Raw genomic sequence first — 21,150 nt, forward strand, 5'->3', positions numbered from 1 at the left:
GAGGATATCCTACCAGCATGATACAGAGTGCATTGGGGAGCTTCCTGAAAAGTTTTGTTCTCTTCAGGTAACATGAAAAGAGCTGCTAAAATCATTAGCTGTGCCAATCTGACTTCCCCATGGGCCAAAAAAAGTGCTGGAAGTGGGTAGTTGAATTGTCTGATACAGCTTACTACCTCAAATAATTTCAGATAAAGCTATAAGAGTGAGGGTCTTTTTGTGATTCCAACTTTATGTGAAGAATAGCAAGGGGTGAACAAATCTGTTTTATGTTGTATTGGAAAGGACTAGAAGCTCAATAGTGGTGTTTCAGCTATGGAGGAAAGTAACTTTTAGCTAAAGGCTTATAGGAAAAAATTTGAAAGTGGTATGATTCACAAGATCATCTCTGCCCACCTCTGAATGTTTCTCATGGCTACGCTGTTTCTGGGTCAAACCATACCCCACCCCCCCAACCCCTAAGCAAACAAAAAACCCCTACCTGCCCCCCCCCCCCCATGCTGAGCCATGTTATGCCATTAACTGGAATACTGCATCTCAGAATGGGCATGCTCTGAATCCCAGGGAATTTGTTTTGATCTTAGCAGCTAAAATGTCCTGAGCTCAGAGGGCACCTGTTGTCCCTCAGGGAGATAAGATTTTGCTTTCAAGATTGAAAAGATCTTCCAGCTCCCTTCAAGCATTCAGCTCTGATTTCTACACACAGAAATCACACATACATTTATATGTATAAAATAAACTTTCACATACATATAAACATAGTAAATGCACATAAAAAGATTAAAAGCACTGTATTAACCGTACTAAAATCATAACAATACAGTCACACATATCAAGTCAGTGAACTGCTCAGTATGCAAAGAAAGAAATGGGTTCAACAGGAGTTCTGTCTCATAGCTACAAGTGGGCAACTGGGTGTCCTAAGACCATTGCTCCACTGGTGACACAGTTCTACAAGCTGCTTTGGGCAGATGTTTCCCAGTGCTTATGACAAAGATCATGGCTGCATCACAAGTCTCAACCTTGGAGGTTGATTCTTGGAAGGCAGTGAAATAAATGAGTACAATCACACAAATTTCAAAGTTGAGACTTACCCAGAAAAACTTAGGACTTATCTGCATAGATACAAATCTACCTTGTCACTGTCCCGACATATGCATATACTCTCCTGTGTGATACAGATGAAATACAGATGCATATACATCTGGGTGGGATTTGTTTTGTTTCTGCATTGTTAATCTACCACTGCTTTCCACTTTCAGAAATCTGGCCATTCATAACAATATTTACTCTGTTTTCACAACCATATTAGGAACAGATGAGGTAAGACCCAGATTCTAACAGCAAAAATCTGAACCAATTCTCATGCCTGGTATTTTCTACCAAGCTACGGACCTCTGAAGTCCAAGAGCCAGTCATAGAAACACCAAGCATAGGGACTTTGGGGGACTTCAAGCCACCTCTATCTGGGTAAAACTTCTCAATAATCCTAAATTATTTGATACTTTGCAAAATGTTTCTGTTCTTATAATCACAAAGTTAACTTTGTTCACAGGGCAGTGCTACACTAAATAGCTCTTAAAACTTAGGCACTTACACTGAAAACTTTTTACAGAAATATTTGAAATTTCTCCTTAAATTTCAGCCTCAGAATTTGATTATGCACTCTAAAGATGTGATTTATTTTCATTCCCATGATACTGTATGCTCTGAAGTCCCAGGTACAGAATCATGATTGAATTATGTAACAACAAGAACTAAACCTGTGTGCAGAAATGCACAGAGGAGAGCACTAAGTTAATAATATTTTCTTCTTGTTTTGCACTGAATTTTTCAGTGCTATCTACATGATTTTCTTCTGTTTCCTATTCAGAAGAAAGAATCGCAAGCAATACCTCTAGCCTGTTTCATTTCATTTTAACTTTGTTCTCTCAAGTGGAGACAAATAAATTTACCTTATTTTATTTAAATGCTGCATTCAAAGTTAAGCATCAAATATCAGTATCTAATCATATGTGATCCATTGTGTTCCTTTTCTCTATTCGCACTGTCATATTTAAAATCTGTTTAAATCCTTCTTCACTATGCAAATGAGCAGTGCCACTATAGTAAGCACAATCATGCATAAAGCGAGCATGGTTTGCAAGAACAGTTTCTACAGTCAAACTTGAGAAAGAGGAGACAGTCCGCTGGCCAGCCAGGAACCTGGGGGCAGAAGCTCACCTATTCCCTGTGGTACACAAGTCAAATCACTTAAAAATATGTGGCCATTTTCTCTGTGTCTGACTAGGAAGACAATAAACTCTTATACTTCCATCTGGTACTGTAAGATTCCTTAAAGATTATGGGGTAATCAGACACCTTAGAAAGAGAACCAACCTAGAAATGCAGTAGGTTCTCCAGCTTTTCAATCAGTGGGAAGTTTTCTTAAAAAAGAAGATATAACAGTCAAAATCCTTACTGCAACTAATAATAATATCGCTCTTTCTCAAAAAGATTCTGTGCTAAGATTACTCATCCAAAAACCTTTGGTTTGGTTTTCATCCCTACAAGAGTCATTTATTAATTTCTCCTTGCCAAAACAAAAAGATCCTTGGCTTGAGAAAGTGGCATTAAAAGTAACCAGAGTGCTATTTATAAACAACCTCAAATGGAACTTGTAAGTACAGAAGTACCTGCAGCTCTAACAAACATCCCTGAACACAAAAAGAAGGCATACCTGAGGTGGACAAGCTTGGAGTACTCAAGCAGAAAACAGTCCTTGAAATACTGCCAGTCTAAATTTGAATCTCCCCTCAACTGAGCGCCAAGGTTATTCATACAAATATTATGTAAACAACTTCTAATGCTTCTTTACAGGTAAAGCTGTGTAGGAACTTAGAATAATCATTATCACTGTTGTTAAAAAGGAATTGGATAGCTTGCTTACTCTTTTATCTGCCTTTTTAAAAATCAAGGCTTCATAAATAGGTAATAAAAAAATAAAGGCGACAAAAAAGTCAGTCTTTGTGGGCTCAAAGCTTCAGCCTAGTACACCACCAAGAGAAGGAGAGGGGAGAGAGTGTTTCCTTTCTTGTCAGCTAGCTGCAAATGGAGTCTGTGGAGCACTGATGCTTCAAAATAATCCAGAACCCTGTAATAAATTTGTTTTGTTAAAAATTATTAACTTGGAATCATAAGAAACAGGTTCTAGTTTCAGGTTTCTTTAAAGGTTTACCATGGATTATTTGATAAACCTTCTTCAAAGTGAATGTTTCCCACTGTTTCCAATTCCATCAACAAAAATTGTACTACCAAATTAAAACTCTTCTTCATTTCCACTTGGAAATCTTTTTAAATTCTGCCTGGAACAACATAACAGGACAAATAAACATAATTTTGATTTTTTTTAGAACAACAAATTTAGATGAATGATTACAGAAAGATTATTATTTTTTTAAGTCTGAAAGACTACAACTGTGGATATACTGATCCTAATATGTGCATATACTGGTCCTATACTGATCCATAACACCAAGCTTCATCCACTTCACCCTCAGCATTGCTCTGTAATCATTAACTTAAGGGAATCACCTCCTCAAGTAAGAGAAGGTTGTAGTTTGCTATTTAGTATTCATAATGATGTCAGTCCAAACAGCAGCACTAATGAAACCGTGCTGGACTTGGGTGCAGTGTGAGGCACTGGCATGAAATCAGTGGCAAGTAACAGCAACAAATTTCACAGTATGGTTATATTCTCCCACACCTCCATCAGTTGTTCCTTCCTCGAGATGATTGACGGTCTTTCCCTCTCTTTATTAACAAGCTTTAAAACAGTACTACTTCAGTATATAATTTCCACCCAAATGCAAAATCTAAATGATTTGATTCTTTCGGGGCCTGATGCACTACAGACTCTTTGTACTACCCTTGTAGATAGGAACAGTGTTCATTAGTCTTAGACGCAAAAACAAAGGAAAAACTGGCCAGATGAATGGTATGCCTTAGCTGTCCTGCAGAGCATCAGAGAGAGAACAGACAGCTTTCTACTTATCAGAAGAGAGACATCCAATTCTCCCTTCATAAAAATTCTGTAGAATGAGCTTCAGATCCGTGCTGGCATCCAGCACTAAGTCTATGGCATCACTGATATCCTCCACATGCCCTATTATGAAGGATTCTCTGTGTGCAAACTTTGTGCTGGCCATTGACTTTAGAGTGAATTTGACTTATGAAGTCCTAAGCCAGAATTATGAACGACAAGAAAAAGAAGCCATTAAAATCACATTGGAATTACAGGGGGAAAAAAACCCAACAAACAGAAACAAAAAAACCACAGCACTTTGCTGGATCTCTACTGTTTAAAGGCCCAGAACACTTTTCCAAGCACTGGTCCAATATAACTACTCATTGCAGCTATTTTTGTTCAATCCTTTACCTATTTACTGAGATCACCAGTAATGGAAATGGCAGCATCTGCCTACTAGAAGCTGGCCTGGATTCAATAATTCAGACCACATAAGAGCTGCCACTTTAATGATATTTGCAATACTCCTAGTTTGGACCTTATAAAAAACAAATGTGAGACAGGCTTCAAGTCCTGTCATTAATCTCCTAATCACCAGCCACCATAATACCCAATTATTAATGTCTGAAAATATCAGAATACCGTTCTTGTACAATTCACTAAACATACTCATTCAGTTTTCTGTTCCGGAATGTTATTCTTTCCTCCAGTGCATTTTATTTTTGTAAGAATGACTTTTCAAGACATGTTTTTTCTGTATCTTCATTATCATGAACTGAATTTTCAGTTTCCAGATTCTTACTCCTTAGAGATTTATTACGTGATGTTTTACCCAACATTTGCAGTGTGGCCAATTCACGTTCCAGCTGATAAAAAGACCCCATTAGGATTCAGAAGCAAGAGGTTATGTTAAAGTATGGCAGGAAAATTATCTTATTTATGTTTCCTCAAAAGATAAGCCCTCTAGATGTGTACGAAAAAGCATACCTGAAAACATCAAAACAGAAAATTATTTTAATAAATTCAAACCCTTGATTGTCAGTAGAAAAAGCTGAATTACTTGGCCAAAGGGACAGCTCTGCTCTGAGCAACTGCCCATACTCTTCTGTTGTATACTGGCTCATATCCCAGTCCTGTTCATATCAATTAGACCATTGTTTCACCCAGGCAGGATGACCCCTCAATGTGACTTCATTATGATGCAAGTCTCAGCAATCAAAAGAGAGTTAGAGGGTACAGTTAAAATGGCAGTGCAGCTTTTCTTCAGACACCTAAGGGCAGGGATAATTTTTCTCCCCATGTGTGATCACTGTGTGGCATAGTAATTACTCTCTGCTTTGTGGAAGCAAAACTCTTTTTGCATTCTTTTTAAAGAGGTAAATCTTTAGGATCAATCAAGCCGCTATACAGCCGAGATTAGTTAAAGCAAGAAAATAAACTACTCATTCCTTTTGAATAACAAGCAAGGATTTGGCTCCCAAGTATAAAACTTCCATAAAACTCTTCTTAAAGAAAGCAACTTGGCTCACTCTGCATACACACCCCAATGTGAGTATTATTTAAAATATTCATATATGCACTAACTATAGGCACTTCTGACAAAGAGATGAGGTGACTGAAGTGTATGTCTGCTTCCTAGATACTACCTGATCTACATATGGCAAGCAAAGGAGGAAGATATGACCATAAAGGCATGAGCCTGCGCTGGCAGAGTCCTTGGTCTGTGCACCTTTGATCAAAAGAATCTGTTGACTCTTGATCAAAGTACTTTTAAGGGGTCCTATTTACGTAATCAGCAATATTTTTTCAGTTATATTTGTATAGACATATGTGCAAAGAGCTCACTCAAAGTGCATTAAAGACCTACTAGGAATGTTTACAAACTGCTGTACAGAAAATCTGTGACACAGGTCTTTTCATTTTAGAATAACTGCAGTTGCACTGATGCAACTACAGTCTGACTCTGAATCATTATGTTGCTTATACTGTTCTTAAAAGAAGGGGAACAGACTAATCAGTTGGAAATCAGAAAAAACCCCCCAAACAACCCAGTAACTTGAGAGCTGGGTGAGAAAGAGCTTTCTAATCTGCAAAACACAGACCTTTCAGAAATGTTTATAGTATCAGCTAGAACAGGCAATAACCATAGTAATCTGGGAACTCAGCAGGAAGGTCCTCTGCAAACACCTGTACTGGATGAATAAAAGAAGCAATCTGAAACTCAGTTTACCACATTAGGTGAGTATCTTATCTAGTCCACTGTTCTGGACTGGATCTCTAAGGCTTCCTTCTTGGTGCAGTTCCATTTAAGAGTCCATTGGTCAAAGCACTTACCTAAGGCTTGAGACACCAGATTCAAATAATTATGAACCTGGCAGAACCGAAACTGGAAATGGTTCCCCTGCAACACATTAAGTGTCCTAGAAACTTGGCTGTTGATTATTCTGAAGAATAATTAACACAAACAATGACATCATATATGTAATATATTATTTTCCATTTCCACCCAAAGTGCAGGGATAGCATTTGGAAGATCTTGTTATTACAGATAAAGATAAACCAAGAAAAATTAATAGATTCTCTAGTATCTGTTCAGAAATGCAGGCATGATTTACATTTCCATTTATAACCAAACAGGCTTGATTTAGATTTAAACTAAAAGCCCTTTATACTAAAGGCAGTGAAAAAGAAAAATAAATACATGCACAAATCCCACTGATGCCTATTTTCTGTCTTCTTTGACATGGCTACAGCAATGGAAGGGAGTTTGGAGTAAACAAAGATGAGCCCTAGGGAGTTCTGACACAGACTTTGGGATGATCAGGGCTGTGTATATTGGATATGACTCTGAACCATGCAAGTTGGTAGGAAATTTTTATTAGAATGAGAGAAAGATTAAACCATGTACATAAATCCTTGGTAGTAATCAGAATGCTCATGCTAGAAATGCCAGACTGATATCACCTTCCTAGTTTTTCTATTAAGTTTCCAGCAAGGTTGTCCTCTTGCAAATTCTGGAGAGTATGTAAGCCCTGTGAATGTTTTAAACAATACAGTTTTAATCTAATATAGCACTGCAAATGCTGAAGAGCCTGTAGGCTAAGAGGCAGATCATTCAAATGTAAAAACAAATTTGACTGGAGTCTAAGCAATGTTAGCCTCTGTTGTAAACTATAGCTTTTTTTTGACATGGAAAGAGAGAATGCATTTTGCCGAAAGGCAATTAGCTTGGAAAGCCTTTGTAAATGATACTGCAATGAAAACAAACTTAGTCCCCCAGCCTTAGTTTCACAGCTGTGCATGAGAAACCTAACAGATCATGCCCCATGTCATGAGTACTCATTAGCTTTTGGCTGCAGCCCATGTCTTGGCCTCGGGATATCATGAGAACCAAATCACTGATGTCAATCATTTCTCTCCATGATGACACTGCAGTTCTCTGCAGTGAGATGCCACTAGTGTTTGTAGTGTCCTTGCTAATAAATAATCATTTCTGGAAACACTCTACTGCCTTTACACTTGTACTTTGTCAGCTGTAATTTCTCAGTCTTCCTTTTCCTTCCCTATCATCATGCCCAGCTTTGATCTCTCTCCTCTCTTTTATGGCTTTGAAGGTTCACAGTGATCTGGTCTCATTCATCCCTATCAGCATCTCCTCCTGCTCTAACTGCTTTTATCTTGGTATCATTATCTCCATCTGCCTTTTTTTCATGTACTCTCCCAAGGGAAGGTGGACTGAGCTGCAGCACTTCTGTCTCCCTGTGGGGGTGCGATGACTTGGGTATTTAAGAAAGCTACATGGTCTTTTGCTAGAAATGGACATTTACACATTTCTTCTCCCTCTACATGCCAAACAGAGCTCTCACTGGTTCTGGACTAGCCTCCAACTCAAAGGTTAGCATGAAGAGTACTAATTTTTTGGGGAATAATTCGACATATGACAGCATGAGAAAAAGCCAGGATAAAGCTTCTCCTGAACAGGAGTTAATCATCTCTCCAAGTTATAAAAAAATAAAAAATCCAAACACTAAAATAAAAATTAAAAGGCAAGCTTTTTACATAATACTGATTTGCAGACAAAAATCTGCAGTTATAAGACTAAAAAATCTTTTCCTCATCAAGAATCTGAGGTCTTTGAAAATGAGTGATTTAGTTAACTCTGCATATGCAGAAAACCTTGACAGCTAATCAGTTCCAAATAATGTTTCAGCCTCAGTTCTTATAAATTGAAGTTTAAAATTGTCCTTTCTGTTGTTCAGTAATTCTAAAAGTTAGCCCTACTTACTAGACACATTTATATACCATACTATTAAAATACCATACATTAGAGAAATTAGAAGAAAAGAAATCATAACAAGGACACCAGACTCACCTCTATATTCTTGATCGGGTTATTATTCAACTAAAGAGCATTCAGCTTTGTTAGGGCTTCCCAATTTTCAATTCTGGAAATTTCATTGCAATAAGGATAAAGCTTTTGCAAATTTACACATTTTTGTAGACCATCTATTTTCTGCAATAGAAGAAGAGGTATTACTTTGCAGCACTGAACAACAAAATGTCACTCTTTTTTGTCAAGATGTCATTAACTTGCACAGAAAATTGTTAGGTAGTTCCAAATGATTTGAGACCACACCCTCTGTGCAGAATGCTGCTGATTTAGAAAGCTTTTCAATTAAGCCAACAAAGAAAAAATAGTAGCAGCTACAACGGTTCATGATAAATGATTATGCATTTTTAAATACAGTATTATATTCATTAAAATGTCTTCATTCTAACCAGTTTCCTGGAAAAGGTTTCAATGTAATTATTCTAGTTTTAAGAAATATTGTTTCTAATGAGAGAGAAAAAAATCCAACAATAGGTTCTAAATTACAAAAAACTGTAATATGTAACAGACGTAATTTGATCCATATCTAAAATGGGATTTTTGGATACTTAAGTAAACAAGTGCCACATCCTGACTCCTTCAAATAGTACCTTCTTCCTTGAACAGACGAATGGAGTGTTTGTGAAAGAATATGATACTCATTGTAAGGGACTGGAAATTGGCTAAACCTGACAAGAAAGAAAACTCATAGTTAACTTACCACTAAACAGCATTCAGCAATCCACAGGTCTTTCAGCAACAGGCAGTACATCTAGGTCTGAAATCTTTTGAATACTTTGTCCAATGAGAATGACAGTAGTTACATTTGGGAAATATTTCATGCCTACAATCCTGGGATAACCTGAGAAAAACATCTCTAGTACTTTTGTTTTTATCCCTCTTGATCAACGTTCTCATAAGACAATCCATTACACGTGTACTGGAAATGAAATGCAACTATTATTCTCTTTATGTCCATGCTGTAAAAAATACATTATGAAGCAGAATGTCTTACTGCCATTACAGTAAATTAGAGATAGCTGCTTAACATCAGTTGTGTCTTTTAAAACTTCCTCTGCAGTAAAAAGTGTTTGCAATTTTGGCCACATTCAGTCTATAGCGGTTAAGTAGCTTTCTGCTGCTCCCAAAACACGTTTGCAAAGTATTACATGAGTGCTTCATATCACACCTCAGAATGCACTTTCAGTTTAAAACAAAATAATTTTTAATTCTGCTATTCTTAATGAAAATTAAAAACTGGAAATCCCTAACTTTATCTATAAGCTAGTATATATGTGTGTATACATATACATGCATACATATACATACATATATATGTATGAGGATAGATGGTGCGCTTTATCAGTCTTGTAGTTTTCCACTTCTGGAGTGGTTGTATCAAGTAAAAATAATAATAAAAGCTTTTAGCCAGGAAAAAATAAAAAGTTTACATGGACTTTCATTAAGGGTGAGATTCAGTTTGATTAAGACACAAAACAATATGCATCCACATGTGTGCCTCTTGCCTAAGCTCTCATGTTAGTCAAGAGATTTAACCAATGTAGCCAAAGGATCCTGGAAAGCCATTCAGATGACCAGATAGGAGGTGTTTACGTTACACTAAATTGACTTATTCTATAGGTTCCCTTGACTATATTGACTAAGCATGGGATTCAGAATATCTGTTGTGATTTCAGAGACCTTAAAGTATCCTGCAGCAGCTGTTCCAGTAGGGTGCAGTTTTCTGTATATCCTCCTAGATATGTGTGGTGTTTTAGATACCTGGAGGCAAGTAAAATGGCACTAGACGGCTGTATCTATGCAGCTGAATCCTATCCTTGATTTCCACTGACTGTAATGACAGCCAAGAAATGAAATGCTTATGTTGACAACTACCTGCAGACACCTAAATGAAGGTGTCTTAAACTGGAGTGGGACTCCATTTTAAAATTCTAAGCGGTTCGTAGTAGACAAAATTTCCACTATCTTAGTTAATCACCCGATTCTGCTCACAACTATCCATTGTCTACCAAAATGGAGGACTGAGTCAAAACTACAAGATTTATTTTGATCAAATTTGTATAACAAGCTTACTTCTGTTTCTATATATGAATATTTCTGCAGGGTACTTCACAAGAAACAGAGACAAAGCAGGGAATTGTACCTTAAAAGTAATTTACTCTGAAGATACTCTCTTGAGAGATTCTCATTTCTGCATCCTAACTACCAATGTGTTTCCCACAGTTCTGAAATGTTCAGATCACCACAAACTGTTATTAATGCATGCCCTATACCACCTTTGGGGCATTCCAGAATGGAGACAACCCTACAGATGGTATCTCTAGAGAAGCAAAGATAATTGTATATTCTAACAAGGACACTGATATTTACAGAAGTACTGAGAGGGGGAAAAAAAAAAAAAGATTAAAACCAAAACCAAATTAATAATTTACCAGTTCCATAATTATTTCCACAAGGTTCTGGTTTTAGTTATCACTTGCATCATCTCTTGAGTTCTCTGCAGTGACTATTATTTCTTAGTAAATTCCTAAAAAAAGTACAGTAATATTATCAGCTGTGTACCCACCCACATAATTTATAAGTCACAGGATTTCCAAGAAGTTTGGAACGAAGATCTAAATTCCTAACAGATTGAGTTCCAGAATCTGTATTTCTAATGGAATCACAATGGAGATTACAACAGAAGAAAGCTGAAATTGCCTGGAATACTTTATTACTTTTTTAATTAACTTTTTTAGATTCTAAAGGTCCAGAAAGTAGTATAGTATAAGCTATTCTGGCCACCTTCATAAGGAAGGGTGAGGAATTGCACCCACTTATCTGTGTATTGGACTCAGTAAATTGTATTTGCACAAAGCATAAAGCTGTGGTAAAAAAGAACCAATCAGAGCTCCTAATTCACCAAAAACCTCAATAAAAGCCCCTCTGCATGTATGTAAAAATATATCAGAATATAATTGAAAGGATAAAACTTCTGCTACAATTTTTTAAGTAATCACACAGCTGCTACAATTATTCTTTATAATTATCAAACACATTAGTAATAAGAGTATGATTGTTGCAGCAGCTTTTTTTTTTCTTTTGAAAGCACTTACATGGTGTATTAACTACAGTATGCACAAACTAGACCCTTAATATACCACATCCCCGCTGCTTTTGAATTTCTGCCACAGTATTTAATGACACACAGCCCCTCTAGCGAGTAATTTAGGACAGGAAACGAAGAATATATTTTTCCATTTAGAACAGCTAAGGAAATTACATTAGACCTGAATTAGATTTGGGTGGATGCCTGCTCCTCTGGGCTCCATAGGGGAGCTCAGGGAGTTGTTCTACCTTGCCTAGAAGGGGCACGGCTTTGCCAGCATCTCTTCTGGAGCACTGCCTCCACAGAGAGCTTCCATATAGTACAGTCCCACAGAGTAATGCCACGGATTTGCCCACTGCGGCCTAGTCAAGGCCTCAGCCACGGCCACCGACCCAGCACCCAGGCCCAGAGTGCTGCTGGCTGTGTGTGGGAGACCGCCTCGCCCCGCCCACCGGTGGGCTGCTAGCCAACCAGAGGCGAGTGTGTGATGCAGTGACCCCACCACGGGCCAGGTGGGGCAGAGCAGCAGCCAATGGGAGACGTGTGTGTGAGGGGGGGACAGATCCTGGCTGTGGCAGGGACTGCAGCCATGGCAGGTACCTCAGTGAGAGGAGTCTGCAGGGGTAAGCAGTATGGACACATCCCAGAGGGCTCAGCACCAGTAAGCCCAGTGAAATGGGCCAGTGGAAACTGGGTCCTTGCAATCCTCAGCCGTGCTAGGCCAACAGTCTGGCAGCAACACACTGGAGACCTTCCCCATCCCTTTTCCAGGCACCTGGCCCAGTGCTGGTGATTAATTTAAGCAGCAGTGACTTTTCCTCCTGCTCTGTTAGTGTGTGGGGTGGTGGAGTGTAGCTGATAAGCTGGCTTGTGAAATGTCAAAAAAAGAAGGTTAGAGAGTTTTATTCTGGCTTGTGTATCTCCCTTGGTCAGGGAGGGTGTCATGTCTGTGCAGCAATTTATCTTCAGGGGGCAATGTAAACTGACTGTGCCAAACTGCAGCATGGAAGCTTACTGCGGCTTAGCTTAAATCAATTAGAAATGTGAGCGAGATAAAATAGGCCATTCTTAAACCAAAAGGACCGTGTTCACTGAGCCGTTTGCACTGGATTAATTTTATCAATTTAAGAACAATTATAATTAAATCACTATGTTTATTTTTTTGCATGCAGTGAGACCAGCTGAACATTTTCCAGTGGTAGGATTGCTCAGCAGAAAATTGGATCCTCACTGAAACAAATGTCATCAAAGATGTCTGATTTGTGAGTAAGGAGGTTAAATTTATTGAAAATTGCAAAGATTTCTGTTAAAGTCTTTGTATTAATGTTTCTTAACATTTTTAATGGAGAGGGAGAAAATTGCTCAAGCAGCTACCAAGGTGGATCAGTCTGTAGCTCGTTACTTGCACTGCTTTTTCATGTCACCAGATGTCACTCCAAGACCACATAAGGCAGACAGCTTCCGTTTATTTCTACATTGCAAAAGATGTTCTGACGTGGTCTTAGACTTCCCTATCCATAGGTGCTACATTTCACTTACTCAAAGACAAAAATATATATATACTGCTGCTTTTAGCAGGAGTCTGTAACAAGGTAAGTCTATGAGTCCAAGTATGCTCTTCTGAATTAAGATATCACAACAAGTACATAATGGAACAATTTGAAATTAAAAAGGGGATGTTAATGCTCTGAAAACTGTGCACACTTTCTAATTCAAGGAAAAAACCAAAACAATCATGTACTCTGAGCCTTTTCCACAGAAATTTTTATGTAATTTTGCTTAAGGGGAGTGTGTTCTCTTCCCTTTACACTAGATCCTGCAAGAAAGAGGGTCTTGTTTAGCAAATTACTCCTTTTCTTTCCTTTCTCATTGACAAAGAATGTTAGGGGCAACCTTCTCAGTAAATTAGTTTAGGCAGCTAGGCCAACTGATACCATTTTGTGACCTGTTTAATAGTTTTTAAACAGTAATTGAATGAATAAGCATTAAAACTGGACATTGCATCCAAATTCAGATATTCATTGGTACTATCAGTAGCAAAATGCAACCGCTTTTGTTTCTGAGCGTCTAATGGAATGACTCATTATTGGCAGTCAGGAAAGCCAAATGATCTAATTTGGGTATGGGGATTTCTGTTTGACTGGAAAGCACTCCTCTCTTACCAGAAGGGAATTATGGTAAAAATCAACATTATCGTACAACACTTTCGGTCCTTTCTAGGTGACTGAATCATCTCAGAGTGACCTGTTCTGGCAGCCTAAAGTCTGTGTGCGTAATATTCCTAATCTCTTCAACGGCAGCAAACATGCAGGGCAGCATTATAATATTAATCATTAACTCAGCTCATTAAGAGCTAGCTAATGTTACTGCTAGATAATTTTGTGTTTGTTTATAAAGTCATTAAAATGTATATTTGCATGTACAGTATTTAAAAAATGTCTGGCAGCAGTTGCTAGGTTTCTCTTTTAATATAAAGGATTTTCAAACCTATCTCAGACTGTTATCTTTCATCTTCTGCTGTGGCACATTCTGCTCTAATTCTGCTAAAGCCTTTTAGTATAATTTGAAATCATTTCACAGCATAGTCAAAGCAACTGTTTAAGTGCTGATGGTGCTTTGCTGCTGTATATTTACTTTTGGAATTGTCCTTGTAGTTTTGCTGACTACCATAGAAACTTTTGAAACTGATGTTCATCAGATTCTCATGGATCACTGTGCATCATAGGCACGTGTTTCTGCCTCTGCCTTCTACTGATGTTGATATTTTTATAGGCTAGTAGACGATTTGGTTTCACTGGCATTGCTAAACAGTCATCATTGTATTTGTCTCAGTCCTTACAAAAATACTGTTTGTAATCTATGTGCAGCTTTTTGTCTGCTTCTGCTTTGTATCACTGGAATATTTCTGACTTCCACTGTGTCATTTATTAATCCAAGTGCTTCTGGTATCATCTCTGCAAACCAGTGCATATTTAGATGAAATGTCAGATTAAGTGGCAAGAAGTAGTCATGATAGACCTCATGTAAATGTTTAAGAGAGATTACATTTTAGAAACTAAGCTCTCTATGCCTTAGCATTAATAAAACTGTAAGCACTTTAGCTAGCTTTTAGTATCAGGTAAGATATATGAGATAGTTTTTGGGTTGTTTTTTCTAATAATTTTAGCAGTATAAATATTTTGATGTGAGACATAGCTATGTCTTTTGAAGTATTTAAAATAATAGATTTCCCGTTAAGCACCTGGGAAATGTCACCCTTCAGCTGTGATTGGAAGCAGTTAGGTTAGCAGAATAAGCATGGACAGTAGTTGGAAACATGATCTAGTTATATTGATGTCTCCACTTAATAATGCAGAGTCCTTACTCCCACTGAGGTCAAGAAAACTATTGCTGAGACAAGACTGAGGAAGGCTTCTAGGGTTTGGCCCAGCAGTGGTGATGCATTAAGTGTGTTCACAAGAGTCTCATGAGCACAAAATGCGGGGAGAAGAGCACTTGCTTGCTTTTGGCGCTGCCAAAAATAGATGTTATTCGGGGAGCATTCTCGCACGTATCCCAAGCTAGTTACAGCTTGACCTGCACGATCGAATAGGATAAAAGTGTGTTGTCTCAAGTATGTCACTAGTGACAGACAGTTGTCACAGACAATCCAGAATCATGACTTTAAATGCATATGCATTAGTGTTTTACCTAAAATAACTCCTGACTTTCTATCTGGGTGGAAAAGGCCATTTCCCAGCAGCTCTGGCTGCATCCTTGTGCCACAGGGTGTATGATGCAGAATGAATATCAGTGCTGTGTGGCTCTGCTCTCTCTGCAGCTCACCTGATTTTACAAACAACTGTTCATTATTTTTCTAAAGTAAATGAACTAAACAGAAGCATATAGATGAATATGTATGTCTGTGCTTTGTATTTTGCATGGTTTTAGATCATCGGAATTGCTATATTTTCTCGTTGCTTTGAATGACAGGCCATAAAAACTGAGGAGTGAACTCGGATGGGCACTGGGCATCTATATGAAATTCCCTGTGGAACAGGGCAAGCTGCTTCTTATGTATCTGTCGATAACGTGTAGGAAGGAAGACTGAGTTACCTCAGATTACTTTGTCTTGGGGATAGCTGTTGAAAGTCTCCTGTAAGGAGATGAAAAAACCAAACCCAAACCAATAAAACTTCATTAGTGCTTCTAAAAACAATAGGTAATACATTACTTATAGAATGTTTTATTATTGCAGTAACTTCTTCAGCCAGCTCTAGACCGGATGTCATGCTAACAGACAGAAATGAGCTCAGCATTGATCTATAAATTAGCAGTTGCCTAGTGACTCATGATCTTGGCACTCGCTTTATGCAAACAAAAAATAGCACTATGCAGTAATGGATATATGCCAATTTTTTGTTAGGGTCACTGTCCCAGAGCTTACAGCAATTTTTGACATAAATTTTGACAGAGAGAGTAACTTGAAAATGGAAAATGTCAATGAAAGCAGGGAATTGTTCAGAAACCATCAGCTAGGTACCTACAAAGGAATGTTACTATAAACACACTGCAAGAAAAAAAAACCGCACACAAAAAATAAGGCCCAAAATATATGAAAATCAGCAATGTAGCATAAAATAGAATTTGCAGGGCATATATTAAATGGATTAGAAACTGGCTTAAAAGCAGATGTCAAAATGGGAAAAATCATTTTAATGTTTATTAATCAATTTAATGAAGATATCTAATCATTTTATTGGCCATCCAAATGGTAACATAGGTCTCTGCCAGTTAAATCTGCAGATGGCACAGGCTTGCTGAGTAGTAAGTAATGAAGTTACACCTGCAGAATGATTTGAATCACCTAATTAAATGGTGACAGTCCAGCAATATACACTTCAATACAGCTAGATGCAAGCTGATACACTGGGGCTATATGGGCTAGAGCGACACAATGAGAAACCCCATCTTGAAACGCTTTGACTCAGGAAAGGGATATAGGGTCATCCATAGCAAACTAATTCAGCCTGAGCTCCCACTGTAGTGCTCTAGTTAAATTAACCAACGTGACCTATGGGTTTATCAAGTAGATGAACACAGAGAATAAGACAGAGAAGGGATTTTTCTGTTGTATGCAGCACTGATAAAAAAGCTCCTGTAATGGTGTGTTCATTTACTGTGCCTTCCACTCCAGAGAAGAAGGCCACAAACAGCCATGGACTGGAAACCAAACCTGATGATACACTGCTAACAGACCCTCACTGATGAAAGGAAGGTTGAGACTGAACTGAATAGTAGTATATAGATAGCTACGGAAAATTACAGCTGATAGCAGAAGGCTTTTGAGTCTGACAGGGAAAGGCGCAACAATATCCAGCCACTGAAATGTTAAGTTGAACAATGTATTGTAACATGCATGTAATGTATTGTCAGCATTAGTAGGGGTAGCGTTGTGTCAATGCTGAATTCTTCTGTACTATTAATCTCAGTGGGATCTGAGTTAGGTTAGAAATCAGCACCTGTGAAAATTCATCCTAGTAGTTTCATGGACAATCTTGAAAAAGAAGTTGCAAAATTTGCGTTTTATTAATTTCAACTTTATTCTTCCTTGTAATCTATCAATAATATCCAACCCGTTAAGCTCTTTGAAGTTGACAATCTATATTTTTCAGTGCTTATGAATGGTAAATAATTTCTCCAAGAGGGGGATCAAATTCTTCATGCTTTCTAAAGAGGATCTGCAGATATAGGAATGTGAATGTGCTTCTCATTTTAGTGGTGAATATTTCTGATTTTTATAAGAGAATAAACTCTGCTTGCACCAGTACTTTGAAAATCTTTACCTTTTTCTGTCTCCATCCTTTTTGTCTTTCTCTTCTGTCTATGCATCAAGGGCCTCAACAAACTCTATTGAAACAAAAGTAAATCTTCCATGGGACATGGTGTCATTACAGGCTCATGAAGTCACAAGGGAAGTAATTTTGGCTCTAATCTGCAGTCTGTGTATACTCCTATAGCTCCACTGAATCCCATGGAATGATGCTAGTTTTGTGCCTGCTGAAGGCCAGAACTGTTTTATGGTCATAGTCTTGCCTGCTATTGGCTTTATTCTACACACAGGGCATTAAACCTGACCACCAGAGTAGGTGTGGAAGAATCATTTCAGTCTTATGAAGCATCCTTACGAATCATCTTTTCCCAGAGCCTGGTTACACTGAGATCAAGACCACTAGTTACAAAGTGGTAGGGAGAAGCAAACAAAAATATTCAAGAGAGTTCTTGAGCATATGCTGCAGTCACACTGTAATGTCAGTTACCAGAGGTCTCTAGGAAACGTGAACCTCAAAAAGCACCACAGAAGTAGCATTGGAACATTTTGGCTAATATCTAGGGCAAAAGAATTGCACTTGAAAGCAACAATGAAATGCAGTGAGGAATTTTCACCTGCTTTTCTTTTCTTGCATTTTTCCATGGTGACTAGCACATCTCTTTGTCTCTGAGGCACAATGGAAATTGAAAACCTGCCGGACTGGAACGAGTGCAGTCAGCTTTCCAGGATGAAATAATACCTTAATTGGTCTGTCTGAATGGATGAAAAAGGGCCAAGCCCTATCATCCCAGTCTGAGAGATATGATGAGAAAAGCATCCTAGATCTGGTATCAGCAAATCTTCCTTGAGCTATTTGTATCTTTTGATGAAGAGACCTGGTAGCATAATTCACAGAACAAGGATACTGTAAGACTTATATATCAAAACGTTGTTTTGAGCAGGTAATGGACTTCCTACATAACCAGCTTAAGGAAATCTTAAAAAAATATTTTTTTTTCTTTTGTATTTCTTTTTTTCATCAAACTTTTTTTTCCTGAATCACAGAAAGGAGACTAGCAAGCACCTTGAGAAGTCACCTAATTCACCCCTTTGCTCCAAGGCAGAATGGACTTTTTCCAAAGCTTCCCTGTGTACTGTTTCTGTAACCTGTTTTTAAAAGCCTCTGGTAATGGAAATTTCAAAAGCAAAGACTAATGGCAAATGTTAATCCCAATGAGCAGAGAAAGTTAGTGAGTGCAAAAGAAAATAGTGGTATGCTCAATGGTACTTTGACATTACATTACCTTTTAGATTTTGCTGTAGGAGAGCAAGAACCTGGAAGTTTCAAAGGCTCTCCTGACTATGTCAGGAGCTCGCATCATGTCGCTGAACTATTTGTACAAGTTTATATCCCTTTATGTTGCATAAGGAATACATTCTTGTTCAAATTCCTGAACTGAAGATTGATAGCAGGAAATGGAATGAGTATGCTTTTGACTTATTATTATGATAGAGGGGAAACCCCCCAATTTATAGTTTTGAACAGGTTCATGTATCAAAAACCTCCAAAACATAAAGCCATTTTTGAAATCATCTAACAGGTAATCATATTTAGCTGTCACTAAGTTCCCACTGTAAAAAAAGTTATAACACAGTCTAAAGGACTCAAAATTACTAAAAATATAAAATGAGTATTCTAAGTTAATATTCTGAATGAATAAATTAATGAAACACCCTAAAGGCTGCTAAACTTTGTTATACTTTGGGCAAAGGAAGACTGAGAAATTATCAACTTGTATTACTATAAAACAGTTCTACTTTTCAAAGAAGGACATAAGGCTCTCTGTTTGTGTTATAGTTAATTAAAAAAAAAAAAGGTGAAGAATTCCTGCCCAGTTCTGAGAACGACAATTGATGTATTTCTTTTGAAAAGATGCAGCCAAAATGTGTCTTTAATTCTTCTTCTTGTATCGCCATAGGTAAAAATGTTCTAGGGCAAAAAGATTATGTATGAATTTCTGTTATGGAAGTGACTGTGCTCTGACAGGTTGAGATACTGATATTGCCAAAGCAAAGGAGAATTTTCAGAAGCCCAAGTGACTGAGTCCATCTGAAACATAGAATGACTCCGTCAATAGATGTGGCAGGCCTGTGGAGCCCCTGACTATCAAGAGTCCTGACAACTGCCTTCAGTTGCTCTGGGAGAGGGATTATGATTTCAAAAGTGCAGCTGAAAGGCTGCACTCACATTTCTGGAAAATTATTTTAGCAATATAATACACCAGTCTTTCTGAGCATAATATAGAAACTAGATACTAGGGCTCAGAACACTATTGTTTAATTTTTGGAGTGAAGAATGTGTCTTTCTCTGATGCTTCTATTGGTTCTGTGATGTCTGATTTTGAAAATTTCATGTACACACCATTTCCAGACCTTCATTTTACCACCTCTGTAATCATTTGTAAGAGTCACACCTGAACCTGGATCTCCTTGCTCTTTTAAATGCAACTGGAAAAAGAACAGGAAGTAAACCACCCCACCCCCCCCAACAAAAAGCAAAACAAAGCAAAAAACCCTACAAAAAAAGCAAAAACCACACATAAGGGCCACATGGCCTAGTACCACTCAATGTTCATTCCCAGAGTGGGGTAAATCATGGGTGTGTGTCTCAGTAGAGAATTTCCAGTCAGTACAACCAAGAAGAGAATTCCTCCGTTAGGAGAAGAAACACAAACACTGATAGCGTCAGATGCTTTGCTTCTTGCAGAAAAGAGGAAATGTGGCTCCCCAGAATGTTGATCGTAGTACTGCATCATATTCTTGACCACATCTTGGGCCAGCTGTGATTCAAATTATTTCTTTCACTAAACTAAACTCCTTATAAGAAGCCCACTAAAGCAAGAGTAGCAAAGGCTGGTTTGCTATCTACACTAACATACACATGCGAGCAGAAAAACTGCCTTCTGGGATTAAGAGGGAGAACAGACATAATGAAGACAGCTGATGAGACTTGTTTCTTGATTGTGCTTCCCACAGACCAAATTAATTCCGACAGATGAGTAAAAGATGGCAAGACATGCTAATTAGCAGCTTTTTTTTTATGAACCAGTTCTGCACTTCAGGATCTAATTAGCTTTCTAGATAAGACTTATGTTGTCTGTGCTTTCAGAGGCAAAGGTAGCCAAGTTTCTGTTTCTCCAATACAAGGGTTATGTTTATGTATTTCCAATGTTTGAAGAGAACTGCTTCAGATGATGAATATTTACTTATCTAGCCATATAGACCCTCTAGATGATGAGAGCCCTCTTTCACTACAGCTCTGGGGAATTACACAGCACAATAGATTCTACAAAGACAGAGAAGGTAAAGGGAGCATAAAGGGTTGAAAGTCATGCATAAGACTGTTGTACCAGAGTGGTGGAGAACAGCTATGGTTGTGAGACAATAAACAGAGGGAGAACAGAACAGGAGGAGTCTGGGGGGAACCACAGTAAGAGGAGAAAAGCCAAGAGAAATAGCCAAGATCTAATTGCTTTGCCTACAGTTTATATTTTGAAGGAAGAAAACAGAAAATATTTAATGGAAAACAAGGATGGAAAGAAAAGAGAAATCTAGAGAAAAATATAAAAAAGAACTTACCCACTGAGATTAAATTGGCTACAAGCATAAGATAATTTCCTGGGAAATATATGCAAGTAGTTGCTTGTATCACATCTCTGTAAATTTGGGGGGAGAAGATAGATATGATAAATAGTTGTGCTGGAAGAAATTGAGACCTAACACTCTGCTGTTCACAGCCCAATGCACTGGATTTCCTACCATGACAAATGTACTTTTAAAAATTCAAAGCCATGCTGACAAGTAATTTCTTCCCA

General features: G+C 37.9%; 1 protein-coding gene across 1 annotated transcript in view; it reads right to left on the minus strand.

The window, feature by feature from the left end:
• LRRC9 (leucine rich repeat containing 9) overlaps positions 1-9,250 on the minus strand; it is a 44,287-nt gene extending 35,037 nt beyond the window's left edge. Inside the window, 7 exon segments of the mRNA XM_050897933.1 lie at positions 1,023-1,036; positions 1,614-1,763; positions 3,218-3,340; positions 4,676-4,872; positions 8,418-8,519; positions 9,097-9,144; positions 9,146-9,250. Of these exon segments, the coding sequence (XP_050753890.1) occupies positions 1,023-1,036; positions 1,614-1,763; positions 3,218-3,340; positions 4,676-4,872; positions 8,418-8,519; positions 9,097-9,144; positions 9,146-9,250 (739 nt within the window).
• Between the last annotated feature and the right edge of the window lie 11,900 nt (positions 9,251-21,150).

Source organism: Gymnogyps californianus, chromosome 5 (assembly GCF_018139145.2).
Source record: "Gymnogyps californianus isolate 813 chromosome 5, ASM1813914v2, whole genome shotgun sequence".
Lineage (NCBI taxonomy): Eukaryota > Metazoa > Chordata > Aves > Accipitriformes > Cathartidae > Gymnogyps > Gymnogyps californianus.